The sequence below is a fragment of the Gallus gallus genome, chromosome 23 (assembly GCF_016699485.2).
Source record: "Gallus gallus isolate bGalGal1 chromosome 23, bGalGal1.mat.broiler.GRCg7b, whole genome shotgun sequence".
Lineage (NCBI taxonomy): Eukaryota > Metazoa > Chordata > Aves > Galliformes > Phasianidae > Gallus > Gallus gallus.
This window is the reverse complement of record NC_052554.1, coordinates 5878929-5894819: the sequence shown is the minus strand read 5'-3', so window position 1 is coordinate 5894819 and position 15891 is coordinate 5878929. Positions and strand designations below refer to the sequence as shown.

Below are 15891 nucleotides of genomic sequence, written 5' to 3'. Positions count from 1 at the left end.
TGTTGTGTGCTCACAGGCTGGCCAGCTCAACGAGGTTTGTGGAAAGGCGGACTTTTCCTGTCATGCTAAAGGATGTGGAATGTTACAGACTTCACTTCTTTGGGAAACAACGTGCAGCTCCCACGGCCTGAGCTGACTGTCGGAAGGGGAGGAGCAGTTACGGTTTTGCACGTACCTTTGAGTTTTCCTGCTTAAAACCCATGTCCATGAGTACCCACCCAAACACTCCCGGTTCCTAATGCAGAAGTTTACCCTTGCACTGGCACAGTAAGAACCGTGAGAACAGGCTGCTAAGTGCACAACATAACCACATAGCCTCCCTGTCCTCAATTGCTCGCTCTGCATTTCAAGAGTGTCGGCTGTGACCGCTGTCATCTCGCACATCCAGCCGCAGCAGATGTGTTTTGCAGCCGCCCCCCACCCGCAGCACCCCGCTCCCGTTGCTGGGAAGGATGCATGTCGCAGGGGAGCGGCGCCGCCGGGACAGCCTCCTGCCGCCGTCACCATGGCAACCGCCCCCCCCCCCTCCCCAATCCCTAGCTCCTCTCTGTTGCCACGGCGACAGCCTCGGCTCTCCATCTCCCGCGTTGCCACGGTGACGAGTCTGCCTCTGCCTTTCGGAGGAGGCCGCCGCAGTTGCCACGGCAACGGGCTCCTCTCTGTTGCCGTGGCAACAGCCTCGGTTCTTCTGCCCTGTTGCCATGGCAACGCCATCCTTCCCACCCCGTCCTGCCCCCCCCCACCCCCCCCGGGCGCTCTGGGGCACAGTTCCACACTTCCCTGGGAAGGCCAAAAGGGTCCGGCAACGAGACCAGGACCGGGACCCAGAGTGCGGCCGGGATCAGTGCTCGGACGCGGGCAAGCAGCAGCCGTGAGCCCGGGACACAATGCGGTACGGCCGGGGCCGCGGCCCGGGGCGGTGCAGGGGCCCGGGGCCGTCCTCCCAGTCCTTCCGCGGGCGTCTCCGGCCCCGTCCCGCCCCCGCCCCGCCCGCCGGTTTCCATGGCAACCGCCGGGCCGGGCCGGGTCATGGCGGCGGCGTTGTGCTTGGGCCGGGTCTCGCCGCCGCGGCCGCTCGTGGTGATCCTGGGCGCTACCGGCACCGGGAAGTCGGCGCTGGCCGTGCAGCTGGGGCTGCGCCTGGGCGGGGAGATCGTCAGCGCCGACTCCATGCAGGTATGTGGCGACGTGGGCCCGGGGAGGCTGCGCGGGGCACGGGGGTGCCGGGCCGGGCCGGGCCGGGGGAGGGTCAGGCAGCGCGGCGGGGGCGGGGAGGCCGCGTCCTGCGCGGAAGGCGTGCGGGGCCGTAGTAGGCCTCGGTAGGCCGCGGTAGGCCGCGGTAGGCCGTGCTGTCCGGGGGGTCCCAGGATCCGTCCACGGTTCTCTCAGGCGGGTCTGGGGCCTGCCAGAGGCTGCGAGCCGCGCCCCCCACGGGACCCCCAGCCCGTTCAATGTGTTGGTTACACTCCCTAAAGAGGTGTCTTCCCCCAGCACCGCTGTCTTTGCCCTCCGTGCTGCACTTAGTCGCGCCCACCTTCTATTAACTGTGCGGGGCTGCTGATGCTGGTCTCAGTGGCTCCCTTCCGTAGGGCTGGATTTGCAAGTACTCCGTCCTTCATTTAAAACAAGTGATCAGAAAGCTTTAATTTTATATGAAGTGTTTTCCTTAAACTCATGGGGACAGAATCTGGGGCTTAAATGCATGGAATCCCAAAGAGAACTTCGTATAGGGCCTGCATCACCCCACGCTGTCCCACGTTGTGGCCTTCACTCCTGGACCCGTGTCTGTGCACCTCTGGGTGTCCCTGGGGCTCTCAGTGCAGAGCGGTGCTCCCAGTGGTCCCCAGGTACCCGCTGGAGCTCCGCACGCCTGTGGTGGGACAGTGCCCATGGTTTTCTTGGGATGTCTGTCTGCACCAGGCAGCTTTTAGCTGGCAGCTGCAAGGCTTCCAAGGCATGCTATGCCGCTGCAGTATCTGTGTCGAGTGTCTCTCAACCACACTAACCATCCTGATCAAAAAAGCTCTAGAGTTGTTATTTGTGTTCATTTGTGCACCGTGAAATACTGATTTTTTCAGGCCTTGCAGTGAGCACTGGTGCATCATCCGTTGGGTTTAGGTTATGGAAATGGTTGTTGACTGGTGTGATCCTGGAATGCAAGGCTGTTGCTGCACACAGAGCTCTGCACGGGTTCTGAAGCTGACTGGTGTGCTGCTCGTTCTTGTTTTGTGCTGGTGGATGCTTTGAAGCATGCATTTTGTGCTCTGGTTATTTCACATCCCACTGTGGGAATGCAGTCACTTGGAGGATTCTAGCTGCAGGCACCCAGTGGCATCTCAGCTTGAGTGGCTCTTGTCCTCCTTTCCTTTTAATCTCATTCTAGCGTGACTGTGGAGCGAGAGCTGAGCAGCTCGGGTGCCGTTGCGCTGTGCCTGCGTTCAGTGTGGCCTCGTGGGGCAGCCGCCTGCAGGCACACAGCACGCAGTGCATTGCACTTCCCCCACCACGCTCCACTAACCCCCGTGCCCTGCTTAGGCGGCCACGGCAGCCAACTGGGTCTGCTTTCACGCTGGCTTTGTTCCCGTGGAATCGGTTTCTGTGCTGTGTATCCCTCTGCCACACAGCACCAACACCAGTGGCCTTGTGGAAGAGTTGTGGGGCTTTAAAAACCCCATTGCTCATTCTCAAGTGACAGCTGCCAGCGGCCACATCACCCTGAGCCCTGCTGTCCATTCATGGCTGCACCCATCTGAGCGCTGCAGAGGTCTGACAACGCTGGCAGTGTCTTTTGGGAAGCTGTTGGAGCTGCAGCCAGGCTCAGGGAGGGGCTGGGAGCCCAAGCCCACCTGTTCCTGTACATAGGCCTCTCTCTCTCTCTCTCTCTCCAGGGCACTTTTGTTGTGCCTATGGGTTGCTGTGTTGAAGTTACAGACTTAGCTGATGTCCGTGAGGCAGCTCTGGAGCTCTGGTTAATATGATAGTGTCTTAATTTTATTTTATTTTTTTGGTCCTTTCTCTTGCTGTTCGTTATCCCAGAACTTTCCTTCAGAAGCATGTAGTTTCCCCAGAGAAGTCCAGCAGGGTAAAGCCAGTCCTGCTTTGTTCCCAGCAGAGTAATGAGAATGCAGCAATCCTGGTGCCAGTGTGCTGGAGGCTCCCCCCCATCCTTCCTGGTCCCAGTGTCCCTCCTGGGTGTCATACCTCCGAGCAGTGAGGAAGTCCTCCTATGGAGGCTGTTGTGGCACACTGGGTACGTTTGTCAGTTAGTGTGTCAAGTCAGGAAGGGTATCTTGAGAGCTTTGGTCAAAGCTCTGCTGACAGGTTTCTTGTGGCAGAGTGTATAGAAGGAGGTGAATTTTTCTTCCCTTTCACCCTGGTTTGGCTTCAGTTCTTCCCTTCATCCCCTCTCTGCTGGAGATCTCCTGTGCCCTGCGGGCCCTTCCTAGCTGGGGATGGTCAGCTGTGCCTGGGATCCCGGGCTGCACAGCTGCCACACATCACCTTCACAACTGTGCCCAGGACACTGCCTTACCCCCTTCATGGCAGATGAGGAGCAGGGGGTTCAGGGCTGCTTTGTGCCTCCTGTTCCAGTTTTCCCAGCCGGAGTTGGTGCCAAGTGTCTGGCCAAGCGTTTTGAGCCCTGGGTCTGACTTGCTGGCTCTCAGTGACAAGAGGTGGGAGGCTGTGGCCAGGGCTAAGCACCTTTAGTCCTCAGCCTGTGTGCAGTGTCTCTAAGGCCTGTTGCTCCAGGCTGCTGCTAATCTGTTTTGGGGCCTTAGAAAGCAACAAAGGCTTATCTGAGCTGCCTGCTGAAAATAGAAATGAGTGTCGGGAGGACATCTCGGGTCCGCGGCTGTGCCGACAGCCAGCTGGTGGAAACCTTCTCTGTGTTGACTGTGTATGTATAAAAGGCTGCCTTTGTTCCCTCCCAGCCCACACACTGACACCACATTCCTCCTCTTGTTTCCAGATATTCAGGGAGGATCTTGGTGTTTAATCTCCAGCAGAACCTTGGGGGGGATTCAGTGTGAAGTGTAAGCCCGTACCCTGCCTGCGTGGGTGCCTGAAGCCCAGTTAGGGCTTTGTGTTGGCTGGGACATAGGCAGGTGTGTGGGAGCTGCAGGGTGTGCAGGGCCCTTTCAGGGGCTGGAAGGCACTGAGCCAAAAAGCTTGCTGAATTCAAAGGCTTTGGATCTGGATTTTGGTGTCTACAGGAGACCCATATTGAGTGGACTCATCAGCTCAGCTGTGTGGTCAGCAGGGCAGGTGATCAGTAGACTGTAGCCCACCACTGGACACATTGGCACGGAGCTGCCCCGCAGGCTGCTCCTCCTGTCTGCTGATCTCTTGCAGCCAGAAGGCAGAAAGGAAGAGCATTTGGTTGCCCTGCCTCTTCCCCTGCTTCCAGCCCTCAGGCCAGCCTTTCTTGAGGGACAGAACCTGGCACTTGCCTTCAAAGCAGCCAGAGGGGTTAGGCAAGACAGGGAAGGGAGCGTCTGCAGGTTCAGCCGCCCCAGCTCGCATGACTGCTGAGTGCAGGATCAGGCTTCCCCACTCCAGTAACCTCATCCCTCGTCCCTGGCTGCTGCACTGTGCCTCCTGCCCACGGGTCACCTCTGTGTCACCTTGTCCTTCTGTCTGGGACCTGCATGGTGGCAGGAGGAGGCTGTGCTGCAGCTGGAGGCTTGACTGCTTTTCAGGAGGATTAAAGGGACATTTGTTTCTAGAAGCCTGGCCTCTGGCTGGGGTGACTTCTGGTAAACAGAGGAGGAAATGACTGCTTCCATGTCCAGTCCCTTCTCTCAACATGGAATTTATCCCAGGCTGGGAGGCAGTTCTGAGCAGAGATGCTAAGCTGCGTGTACCTTCCCTGTACCCTCAGCACAACTCAGAGCCCTGGCCTCTGCCTGGCACAGGGTGTGCACAGTCCTTGGCATGGCACAGAGCTGCACACTCAGGACAGAAAGGCTTTGTGCCCACTACCCCACGTGGCTGCTGGCAGCCCCTCAGCACGCCGGCTGTGGGTCCCTGCTCTGCTTCGGGTGCAGTTCTTCAGGGCGGCTGCAGCCTGCGCCCAGGGCAGTGGGTTTGGGCTGTGGCACTGCAGGGATCACAGGTTACTTTGGCTCTTTACCAAGAATGCTCCCAAAGAGTTGGGTTGAGTGGCTTTCCTTTCTTCTCTGCTTTTAACTGCTTAGCTGAGGTCGGCATCTCCTAAGTGTACTCTCCCAGGCTGAATATCCCAACCTCAAAATGAAACACGTGCCTGGAAGCAGTGAGACACTGCCCTTGGCTCTCACCAGCAGCTCCTGGCGGGCAGTGCAGCCTAGGAGTGTGCAGTCACTGCTCCATGCCAGCTCCACTCCTTCCATTTCAGAGCTCTCAGCAGGCTTGTTTGTTTGTTTCTTGCCAGGTTTGTTTTGTTCAGCTGTTTCCTGATGCAGATCACTGCTGCCTGGCATGTGAGGGGGCCAGGAGCAGGGAAGGAGAGGGGAATAATGTCTTTCTCTGACAGTGACTCAGTGACAGCCAGTCTGCAGCCCCACACTGCGCAATGCTGAAACTGCTGGGGGGGCTCCTGGGTGCTCTGCAAGAAGGATGTGGTGCTTCTTCTCCCACGGGCACTGAGCTGGGGAACCGGTGATTTTCTCCTCTGCTTGGCTGGCTGGCCTGGGAAGAGCAGGAAGCAGATGGCAAGTCAGGCTTTGAGGGTGTGCATGAGTTGCAATCATCAGTGTGTTTAGGAGACTCCATGACACTGCATGCTGCATACAGAGAGATATATGTGTGCTGTAGGAAGCAGTGATCCTTGTCTCCAAACAAGATTTTGTGCTGTGCTGGAGGATGGTGCTTGCCAAGAGGCACACCTGAGTGTGTAGTTGCAGCTTGGAGATGACTGTGCTTATTTCAAAGTGCTGAACTTCAGAGCTGGGCTGTGCTGGTTACACTGACCGTGCTCTGATTACTCCATCAGCCTTTTCATCAGTAACTGCAGGGTCATTTCAGAACAGGAAAGCAATTGCAAGCAGTTGGACTCATGGTTCATCTCCTCTGTGGGTGGGAGCAAACACCGACAGAAGCAATTTGGCCCTTGCAGGAGCAGATGCTGGCAAGATTCCTGCTGCCTTGCCTGGGCAGGGCATGTGCTTCTGCCCACACTTCTTGGTACACCTACCCAGTCTGAAGGGGTCAGCAAGGGCAGAGAACTGTTGTGCCTGGAGGGAGGAGCAGGGGTTGATGGGGTTTCATAGGGTGTGCATGCTGAGGTGGGCAACACGCTCTTCTCTTCCTCAGGTGTACAAGGGCTTGGACATCATCACAAACAAGGTTTCTCCCCAGGAGCAGCGCCTGTGCAGACACCACATGATCAGCTTTGTGGATCCTCTCGTCTCCAACTACACAGTGGTGGATTTCAGAGACAAAGCTGTGGCTCTGATATCCTTTTGCACCGCAGCCTGCCTGGCCAAGCAGATATGGACTTCCCTCCTCCACAGATAGGCCTGCAAGAGAGATCAGTGTTTACGTCAGCCCTGTGCTCCTTGCATAGCAACCAACTCCTGTTTTCAGGGGATACCGCTGGCAAGAGGGACTTGGATCTACTTTTACCCCGCTAATTGTGGGGGCAGCTCCTCTTCAGGACTGGTGGGGTAGGACCCCTGCTGCACAGCAGCAGTGCTGAGCCAGGTGCTGCCCTCCCTGATTGTCTCTGAATCTCAGCACTTGCTGGCACAGGTAGAAGAGGGCTGTAAGTGACCAGAGAGAGCCGTAACGCTGCTCTGCAGACACATGGGCTGTGTGGTGCTGGAAGAGGGGGGGGATCTCCTTGTGGCCCTTTCTCCCTGCGGTGGGTTTCTGCTTATGCTCCTTGACTGTAGCACATTGAAGATATCTTTGCTCGAGACAAGATTCCGATTGTTGTGGGAGGAACCAACTACTACATCGAGTCTTTGCTTTGGAAGGTCCTTGTCAACACCAAGGTATCGTGGTGGGGCTTGGAATCCCTCTGGGGAGTGGTGAGCCCTGTGTTCAGGGCAAGCTTCACACAGCTTGGCATGGCACTTTCTTGCTAGAGTAGGGCAAGGAAAACCAAAGGCCCCTTGGGGCTGGAGGTCATCTCGCTCATGCTGGCCTGCATGCAGGTGAGTGTTTTGGCTCAGGACTGCCTTGTACCTCACAGGAGAAGTCCACCATGGTGTCTGGCACATTCACTGACAGAAAAGTGGAGCTGGAGCAGCTGGATGCTGTTGATCTCCATCGCCGCCTGAGCCAGGTAGACCCAGAGATGGCAGCCAAGCTGCACCCCAACGACAAGCGCAAAGTGGCCAGGTGAGCCTGGTGTGCATAGCCCAGCATCCTGACCCGGAGAAACTGTGTGTCTGGGAACATGGCAAGATGGGCTCTCCCATCCCAAACAGGTGCTCTGAGTCTTCTGGGAACCTTGGAGCACTGGTGCTGGGGAATTCTGTGGAATCTGGGCGTTTGAGATGTGTGGCTGTGCAGCCCCCAGCTTGAGCTGCCTTTGGGATGCAGGACAGAGCGTTGCTGCTGGCTGGTGTCTGATGGGGCTGCTCCCATTACGGTGCCCCAGCAGCAGGGTTTATCTAGAGCTATTTAAAGAGCAAGCTGCCGTGCTGGCTGAGTAACATACCTGAGCTCTGTGGGAACAGCACGGCAGCAAGACCAGGCCTGCTGCTTTGTCAGGCCCATCCCAGCCTTGCCCTGGCCCGGGGGGAGCAGAACACCGCCCACCCCATTCGCACGGTGCAGGGGGACAGAGGGATGGGCATGCTGTGCAGCTTCCTCTGACTCCCTGGTGGTGATGCTTCGCAGTCTCCTTCAGCTTTGACACGGCTGGCCCCTTACCTGCACCCTTGCCTGGCTGGAAAGGGCAGGGCTGGAGCCAGAAGCCTGTCGCCTGCAGCGCTTGTGCTGGTGCCAGGCAGGAGTGGGTGGCTGTGCTCTGGACTCCTGGGGTGCCACCACTGTACTCTGCACTGCGCCCCTAGGACCTGGGTGTGGTTGGGATGCTGGGCACGGGAGGGAGCTGAAGCCTGCCCTTCCCCCACATGAGAGGGTTGGATCGCAGTGAGTGTCTGCGGTTCCCTTTGTTGGAGCCCCCAGGGCTGCTGGGGAAATGGAAAAGCTCATCCTTACCCAGCCTCTGAGCTCTGTCTGTCTTTGTTTACAGGAGTCTCCAAGTGTTTGAAGAGACGGGGATCCCCCACAGTGAAATCTTGCAGCAGCAGCAGGAGGAGGAAGGTGGGGGACCTCTAGGGGGGCCCCTAAAATATCCACACTCTTGTATCTTGTGGCTTCATGCAGACCAGGCAGGTGAGAGTGGGCTTTGCACAGCTCCTGACTGAGTGCACAGTATAATGAGGGGTGAAGGCTGACTCCCTGTTCCTGCCTCAGCCTCTTCACTGGAGAAGGTGGCAATTCCTTTGGCATCAGCAGGCATAACAGAGGACTCTCCTTGCCTGCTGGGCTCTGCCTTCTTCAGATGGATCAGGAGGCTGGGAGTGCAGAAGGTCCAGCTATGGGTCTCCAAGAGCATGACTTGAGCAGCTGAGCATGTCTTGCCCTCCTCCTCCCAGCTCTGGACCAACGGCTGGAGCAGCGGGTGGATGATATGCTGGCTGCAGGGCTGCTGGAAGAGCTGCGGGACTTCCACCAACGCTACAATCAAGCAAAGGTGACCGAAAACCGGTGGGTTAGAAGCCAGCTCCCTCACTGAAGGCATTGCTGTGTATTCCTGTGTGTAGCTTGTCCCCTCATGCCACAGTCTTGTGTCACCTGGGGGGCCCCTCCCTACAGGTTGAGACACAGAAGTCTCAACTGTCACTGGGAAGGTTGGGATCACCCACTGTTCTGAAAGAGATGACCCTGACTCTTAGCTGTTGTTTTACTCTCCAGGCAGGATTATCAGCACGGCATCTTCCAGTCCATTGGTTTCAAGGAGTTTCATGAGTACCTTGTCAGTGAGGGAAATTGCTCACCTGAGACCAGTGCCCTGCTACTGCAAAAAGGTGGGAGGAGCACCCTGTGTACTGTACACCCCTCAGCCCCACACAGCTCCAGGTGACACAGCTTGGTCTGAACCAAGCTCAGATCTGGGACAGGTCTTGCTGGAGTTGAGTTGTACCTTTCTCTATGCAGTTTTCACTTCAGCTAGACCAGAAGGGCAGGGACTCGGTATTCCAGAGAATCTCTGAGCACATCCAGATGATTCATCCCTCCTTTCCTCCAGATCCTCTTGTGAGATGTACTGGGCAGATTGTGACCTGGGATCTGAAACTGATGTACCAGTGATCTGGGTGATAGAATCCCAGCTGGGCTGTGCATGCTGCAGAGAACAAGGCTAGAAAGAAGAAGTGAAATAGAGCTCAGAAAGTCTGGATGGATGTGCTGCTGTTAGAGAAAGGAGAGAGCTGTACTGCTCCTCAGCACAGCAGAGGTACTAGGCAGTCACACTGTTGAGAGTTTAGTTCAAAGGAGATGGACGCTGAGGAAACCACAGAAATGATTAAACAAGTCTGGTGCAGAAGTGCTTTGTTATGTCTGTTAAAGAGAAGATTACAGAGGGTTACAATAAGTCTGGTACTAAACAGGTTGTACAGTGATAGACGATCCTCTAGGTTCACAGTGGATAGAACAAGAAATCTTGGGTTCTATTTGAACAGAGATATATTCAGGTTAGGCATTAGGAGAGCAGGGCAGCCCATGAAAAGATCGTCCTACTCGCTGGAAGCTTCTGGGGCACTGGTTTGGGGCCCTTTCTCCCAATATTTATTTGAGGGCATTTGGGATACTTTGTCCAGCCCTTTTGTGCTGACACTGCCCCTACACTCTAGCAGGGGATTTGCTATGCTGACTGTGTCTCCCTGCTGGCTTGGAGACCTCCACACTGACAGTAGAAACATTTGTGTTAAGCAGGCATGGTACCATCCAAAAGAAGTGTTTGTCTTGTATGATTTCCCCCCTGCTGGAGCCAACAGGCTCTTCTCATTTTGCTTTGAGCTCAGCTTGTAGAGTTGTGCTGACGTTTGGTATTTTTACATCTTCTGTTTCAAAGGGATCCAGGCCCTGAAACAGGTGAGCAAGAGATACGCCCGGAGGCAGAACAAATGGGTCCGAAACCGCTTCTTGAAACGTAAGTCCTCTGTTCCTGTGCTGCCTCACACCCCTGTTCTTGTATCTCTTCTCACCGTGTTTCGATTATGCCTATGTTCATCTTGCCCCCAGCTGTCTGTCCAGACACTCAGAGAGACAGCTCCTTCTCACTGCTTCTCCTGTACACACTGGTTGCCTGTCAAGGGAAGATCTTCCCCTCTCAGGAACAATGCAACCAAGTGCTTGGCCCTGTGCCCAGCCAGCCATGGGTGACAATGGGCTGCAGTGTTCCTGCAGCCCAAAGGTTCTTGAGGAGATGCCCAGCAGGCACTCGCACATGTCTCCTGTATGGGGCAAGAAGCCCAGCTGACAGATGCCCCCTGGATTAGGAGCCGGAGCCCATTGGCTGCACCAGGCCCTACTTGCTGTGGTGGCAGGGAGCCAGCAGGACTTCCCCATCTCAGCCCAGCCTTGGAGCAGGGCCAGCAGCAGCAGCTGGGAACCGGGCACTTGTTGAAAGGTGCTTGGTAGGGGCAAAACAACAACAAAAAAAAGGCAGGGGGAAACTTGAGTCAAAAGATAGGCTTTGAACAGAGTGCAAGAGCTTTCGTGGAGCCATGTGTTTGGTGGACGTGGCTCACCTTTCTTGTGGCAGGTGTGCTTCAGATCAGCCCTATCAAGAACTTGTTTGTGGTTATAGCAATAAAAAGCAGCACCTGCTGGAGCCTGGCACGCGGCAGCCTTTGGTGGCTTTGTCCAAGCAGGGCCGTGTGCCCAATGGCTGCTGGCAGGTGAGCCGCTGTGGGCCAGCACTGCAGCCATAGGGAGCGGGTGTGCCCTGGTTGCGGCTGTCCTGCCTGACTGGGCTGCAGCCAGTGCCCCTCACCCTCATACTGGGTCTGGGAGGGCAGAGTGGTGGATTTGAAAACTGCCTTGTCAGGTGGAGGCACTGACAAACCGGCTCCTGTCACAACCCACTTCTGTGAGCTGAGAACTGCTGCAGCCACACAAGCAATGACAGCTCTGAGCAGCACAGCTGAACAGGAGCCTGCACCATAAGATTCCTCATCAAGGCTCTGTGTGTGCATCTCCTTGTTAGCACAGCTTTGCATGATGATTTTATGTGTCCATCTAACTCTTCATTCTCTGTGGCCTCCTGTGGACCACGGTAGCAATGAAGTATTTGCTTGCTGTGCTCTGAATTTGTAATGCTGTCCTGAAGGCAGGCAATCATAAAGTTGCTTGCCTTGAGTCTGAGGTGTTATTGCTGTTTGCTCATGATTTGAGGTCTCAGGTAATTTTGGCTCCAGAAAGGCTGGTGCCATTTGCTCCTGAGTGCTGAAGGACAGGTTGATGAAAGAGCAGATTCCCTGAGGCATTGTGCAGACCCACAGGGCCTGCATGCTGACTACTCGGAGTGCTGGGCACCAGGCTGGGGGATGCTGGCAGTCACCTGCTCCTCTGTGTCCCCGTAGGTCCTGGCCCCAATGTGCCCCCAGTGTATGGCTTGGAGGTGTCTGATCTCCTGCGGTGGGAAGAAGATGTGCTGAAGCCTGCTCTGGAGATTGTGGAGAGCTTCATCCAGGTATGGGATAACCAGCACTAAAGTGTAAGCTGTGCCTGAGAAGTTTGTTTCTCAGTTACTGCAGACCCCATAACTTGGCACTAGGTCTCTCCCATGAATGGGGCTATCTGTGTCCATATCAGCCACGGATGTTTTTATTTGCAGTGGCAGAGTGTTGAAGCTGAGAATTTTTCCTAATGCTCAGTACCTACTTGCATGGTGAAAGTGCATCTTCTGTTTTACTGACATTAGTATCTGGGTACAGAAAATTCACAGCCCAAACCCTACCAAAGCAAACACAGCCATGGCAGATTTTCTGGATGGAAACTCATTTGAGGCATCATGTATTTGACAGGGACGCAAGCCGCCCGTGGAGCCTGTAAAGATGGAGTGTGACGTGAATGAGAACAAACGGAGCCATCGTGTGTGTGAGCTGTGCAACAGAGTCATCATCGGGGACAGGGAGTGGGCAGGTAGGGTCCTGGCAGGGGGCTTCGACACAGTGATCACGGCTATGCACAGGGAGCAGTGTGAGGCAGTCTCCTTGGCTGGCTCTGCTTGGCCAGATGACCCTCAGCACATGATCTTGGGCTTTCAAGGATTGTTTACAGCCTGTGCATGAAAGCAGCCATTTGCAAGCCCGGAGGGGGTGCAGGAGCTGTGCCACAGCAGCCATCTGTTGGGCTGCTCCCCCGGCACCTGGTGAGCACTATGCTGCTCTGCCATCACACCAGGCACTGGGCTCTGTGTGAGATGCCTGCGTTCAGCCTGAGCTCGTCCTTTTGAGCACTTCAGTTACCTGGTCTAAAAACAAAACAGATTCAGTTTTCCTGAAATGATGTGCGAGAAGAAAGTTTCTTAATATCTGTAATAGCTTGGTTTTGCTCTAACTTTTCCTATTTGTATGTTTAAAAAAAAAAAAAAGTAATCCTAGCTGCAGTGGTGATAGAAAAGGATTTTCTGTTTTCAATAGACTTACTTTAAAAGAGCTCAGTTGGAATCAGATTAACTCTGTGAATTTATCAGTGCTGCGAGGCTCGTGCTGAGAACCAGAAACAAAAAGTAGTTGAGAAACTCTGCAGAAACGAGACTGATAGACCTCCATGTGTTGCCCAAATGCAGAATATGCAGAGATACTGCAAAGATAAATCATGCCCAGATCATTGGTTATCAGATTTGAATGAGCCATTCATTACTACTGATCCAGGGAACTGTTGAAAACAAAGGTGGAAGTTGGCTTGCTGTAGGGAGGTCATTACCACAGGACCAGTTTGTAAGTACAGTTGTCATTGCAGCCAGTCTCAGCTGTTCTAGCTTGGAGGTACTTTGAAGAAGCTTCAGAGCCAGAGGACTCTGAAAATTAGCAGAATCTGTGCTGTCCTTCCAGGTGCAGCAATGTGTAAAGGTGTATGACAGAGTGGGAGCTCCTCAAGATAACCCCAAACGCAACAGTTGCAACAGCTTGTCCTCTGGGGATGTTGTCCCAGATTCAGATAGATGAGAGTACCATTTCAAACCAAGACCAGCTGTGTGTTCTCTACATCCTGCTGAATGTGGCTCCAGTCCATAGATGGTAGGAGAAGGATCGCCCCAAACTTGGGTGTTACTTTAACTGCAAAATGTAAAAGCTCAAAAGTGAAGGCAGTAGTGGGGGCTGAGTCAACCTGCAGTCTTCTCTGCTGCTTTAAGTTACAGGTAGTTCTGCGAACTGCTTCCGAGTACCCCACTGGCTCTGGAAGATTTTTAAATTCTAACTTTACAATTTATGGCACCACCCCAGGCACCCACTGAAATCAGTGCTTCCTGAGCCGCTCTGAGCTTTGGTGTTGCTTACAACAAATTGTAAGAGGTGTGACTTTGTTTCAAGCTGGGGGTGACCCTACAGTGTTGTGATAAAGCAGCAGCTTTGCATGTAATTTTATCCTTTGATGGAAGAGGAGGACTGAAAAACACCTCAGGGCCTTGATTCAGCAAGAACATACCCTTGTTTAATTAAGGCCCTGCTTGAAAAGTTTGCTGCTTTAATTGCTGCTCTGATCTCTTGGAAACAGCGAAACCACCCTGCTGTTGTTACATTGGTCTGGTTAGACAGAGACCTTCTATGTAGATAATTCCACTGATATGGGAGGTTTTGCTGTCCTTAACAATGTGATTTTAAACAGAACTGCAGCTCTTGCTGCCCTGGTTTGTCAGTACAAGTTGCTTCTCTGGGATCACGCCTCTGTTCCTGTCAGACTCCTGAAGGGCTCTCATAGCTGCAAGCCTTGCCCTGGAGTTATGCAAAAGCCTAATTGCACTCTGGGCTCTGTCCCTATCTGCTCTGCGATGTACAGGTTATCCCCAGTGCTGTGGTGCAGGCACATCTAGGCTTACAAATGATCCTGGCTTCGTTCCATGAACTGATGGAGCACTGCACCTCACCCGTGTCCTGCAGTGTTTGGTAACACTTGCCTTTCTTCTTTCCTCCTGCAGGTTGAGGCTCAGTTAGGGCAAACCTGTGGGGCATTGAATCCTGACAGCTGGGGGCTTTCTGCATACAAACCCAGGACTTTTCTCTTTCCCACCTTCTTCTCCTCAGGGGAAGGCTTGAATTGTTTGACGCAGGGCAAATCGGGCCAAGTGCTCCCTTCCCCAGGTTCCCCAGAGTTAAATGCTTGTTTGCCTCTTCCTCCAGCTCACACACGATCCAAAGCCCACCTACACCACCTGAAGAAGAGAAAGAAGCTGGAGGCTGCTGGACATGCTGCAGAGACAGTGAGGGACAGCAGGAGCGCAGAGACCGCGGGCAAGGACAGCAGCATGCCTTTGCTGTAGGTTTGTGAACGGGCTGGCGGCCGGGAGCAGCCATGTTTCCACCTGGACAGCGAGGAAAGGCCGAGTCCTGGGTGGCCTTGACCCAAAGGAGCTGAGTCATTTTTTGGAGGATGAGGCAGGTGTGTGAGTGACAGCCAAAAGGTTGAGTCAGAGCCTCTTCATGTGGCCCCATCTTGCTGTGTTCTATGCTTCTCCTGCCCTGCCTGCGGAGGGCTGGCCCTGGGGCAGGGCTGCTGGGGCATCCTGTGCCCAGTGTTCACTCCTGCCACAGATGCAGCATTATCCCTGGAAAGGTGGAGCTTCTCCTTTGGCATGTGAACGTGTTGTTCTCAGAGACAGGAATACTGTGCTCCTCCAGCTTGGCCAGGAGTGCAACTCAGGGCCTGAGTGAGCTCTCACTGCCTTTTTGTGGAGAGGGTATTTTTTTGAATTTATATGGAAATAAAGGTACAAGATTACTGTGGATTCCCCTGCCTATTAAAAAAGAGCTTTCTTGCTGTCTGTTTCCATCTAGCCCAGGTTCCTTGCTCCAGGCACAGGGTGGGATGTCCTGTCACCTTTTCTGCAGCTTCCAGGGAGCTGAGCAGATGTTCTCAGTGTGGTGTAGGCTGTGTGCACACAGCAGGTGCAGTAAGAGCTGGCACCTGTTAAACAGGAACTTGGAAATGATCTCATCAAGTTTGTAGCAGATGAGTCTGTCCTAGTTCAAGCCGAATTCCCGGGGGTTTACGCTGTGGTTTGGCAGTGGGACCTGCTTGCTCTTGCATTTGAATCCGAGTTGCTGAGCAGCAAATTACTGGTGCTGTGCGTCTGTGGGGCATTCGCTGTCTCAGCTTTGTTTCTGGAGGATGTGAGCTGTCTTCATTCCCCACTTGTGGCTCTGGTGAAAGCTGTGAGGCCTTTTCCAGTGCGATTGAGATTTTCCTGGCATGTGGGATCGTGGATCCTCCTGGGAGGCTTTTGGGGTGGTGGAGTACAGTTTTTTCCCCTCAGCTGATCACGAATCACCGTGTGGCAGGAGGCATCTCCTGGGGAGAAGCCTGCAAGGGGAAGGGCTGCGTGGGCAGATCTGCCCCTGGGGCTCTGCAGTGTGCTCTGCTGGGGATTAGGTTAAACCTCAGGCCTGTGTTCGTCAGCACTGAATTATTTCTGTAACACTCCATGGGACAGCTGCTTTGGGCTGTTGGGTAGAGGTGTGCAGGGAGCTCGGGCTGAAGTCAATGTCTGGAGAAGAGCTGGGAGTTTGAGTGCACTTCCCTTTGCCAGCATTGTGCAGAGCTGGGCAGCAGCGTTGGGATGCTGTGCAGCACCAGCTGAAGCCCTGCTCCAGCCCGGACTTGTTTGCTATCCACGCTGACTGCAATGCACGTGGGTGTGGGCTCAGCCCCACTCAGAGCACACTG

At 54.6% G+C, this 15891-nt stretch overlaps 1 protein-coding gene across 3 annotated transcripts; it reads left to right on the top strand.

Moving 5' to 3' along the window:
- Positions 1 to 468: 468 nt before the first annotated feature.
- TRIT1 (tRNA isopentenyltransferase 1) lies at positions 469 to 14953 on the top strand. Of its 3 annotated transcripts, none has more exons than XM_040651851.2 (11): positions 469 to 892; positions 6340 to 6435; positions 6879 to 6977; positions 7178 to 7326; positions 8189 to 8331; positions 8595 to 8706; positions 8914 to 9026; positions 10073 to 10150; positions 11586 to 11695; positions 12030 to 12147; positions 14349 to 14953. In XM_040651851.2, exons 1-11 carry the CDS (start codon positions 506 to 508, stop codon positions 14486 to 14488), a joined length of 1545 nt encoding a protein of 514 aa, XP_040507785.1. In that variant the 5' UTR covers positions 469 to 505; the 3' UTR covers positions 14489 to 14953. The 3 variants fall into 3 exon arrangements, with proteins under 3 accessions (XP_040507785.1, XP_040507786.2, XP_004947943.3); XM_040651852.2 differs by lacking the exon at positions 469 to 892 and adding an exon at positions 1025 to 1176; XM_004947886.5 differs by lacking the exon at positions 469 to 892 and adding an exon at positions 1025 to 1176 and having other exon boundaries at positions 6295 to 6435.
- Positions 14954 to 15891: the final 938 nt, after the last annotated feature.

Bases quoted from the DNA above. Each gene is read 5' to 3' on its own strand.
- TRIT1 (XM_040651851.2), top strand. From the start codon at position 506: ATGGCAACCGCCCCCCCCCCCTCCCCAATCCCTAGCTCCTCTCTGTTG. The intron at 893-6,339 runs GTACGGCCGGGG...GTTTCTCCCCAG, and splicing joins TGAGCCCGGGACACAATGCG to GAGCAGCGCCTGTGCAGACA. The intron at 9,027-10,072 runs GTGGGAGGAGCA...TCTGTTTCAAAG, and splicing joins TGCCCTGCTACTGCAAAAAG to GGATCCAGGCCCTGAAACAG.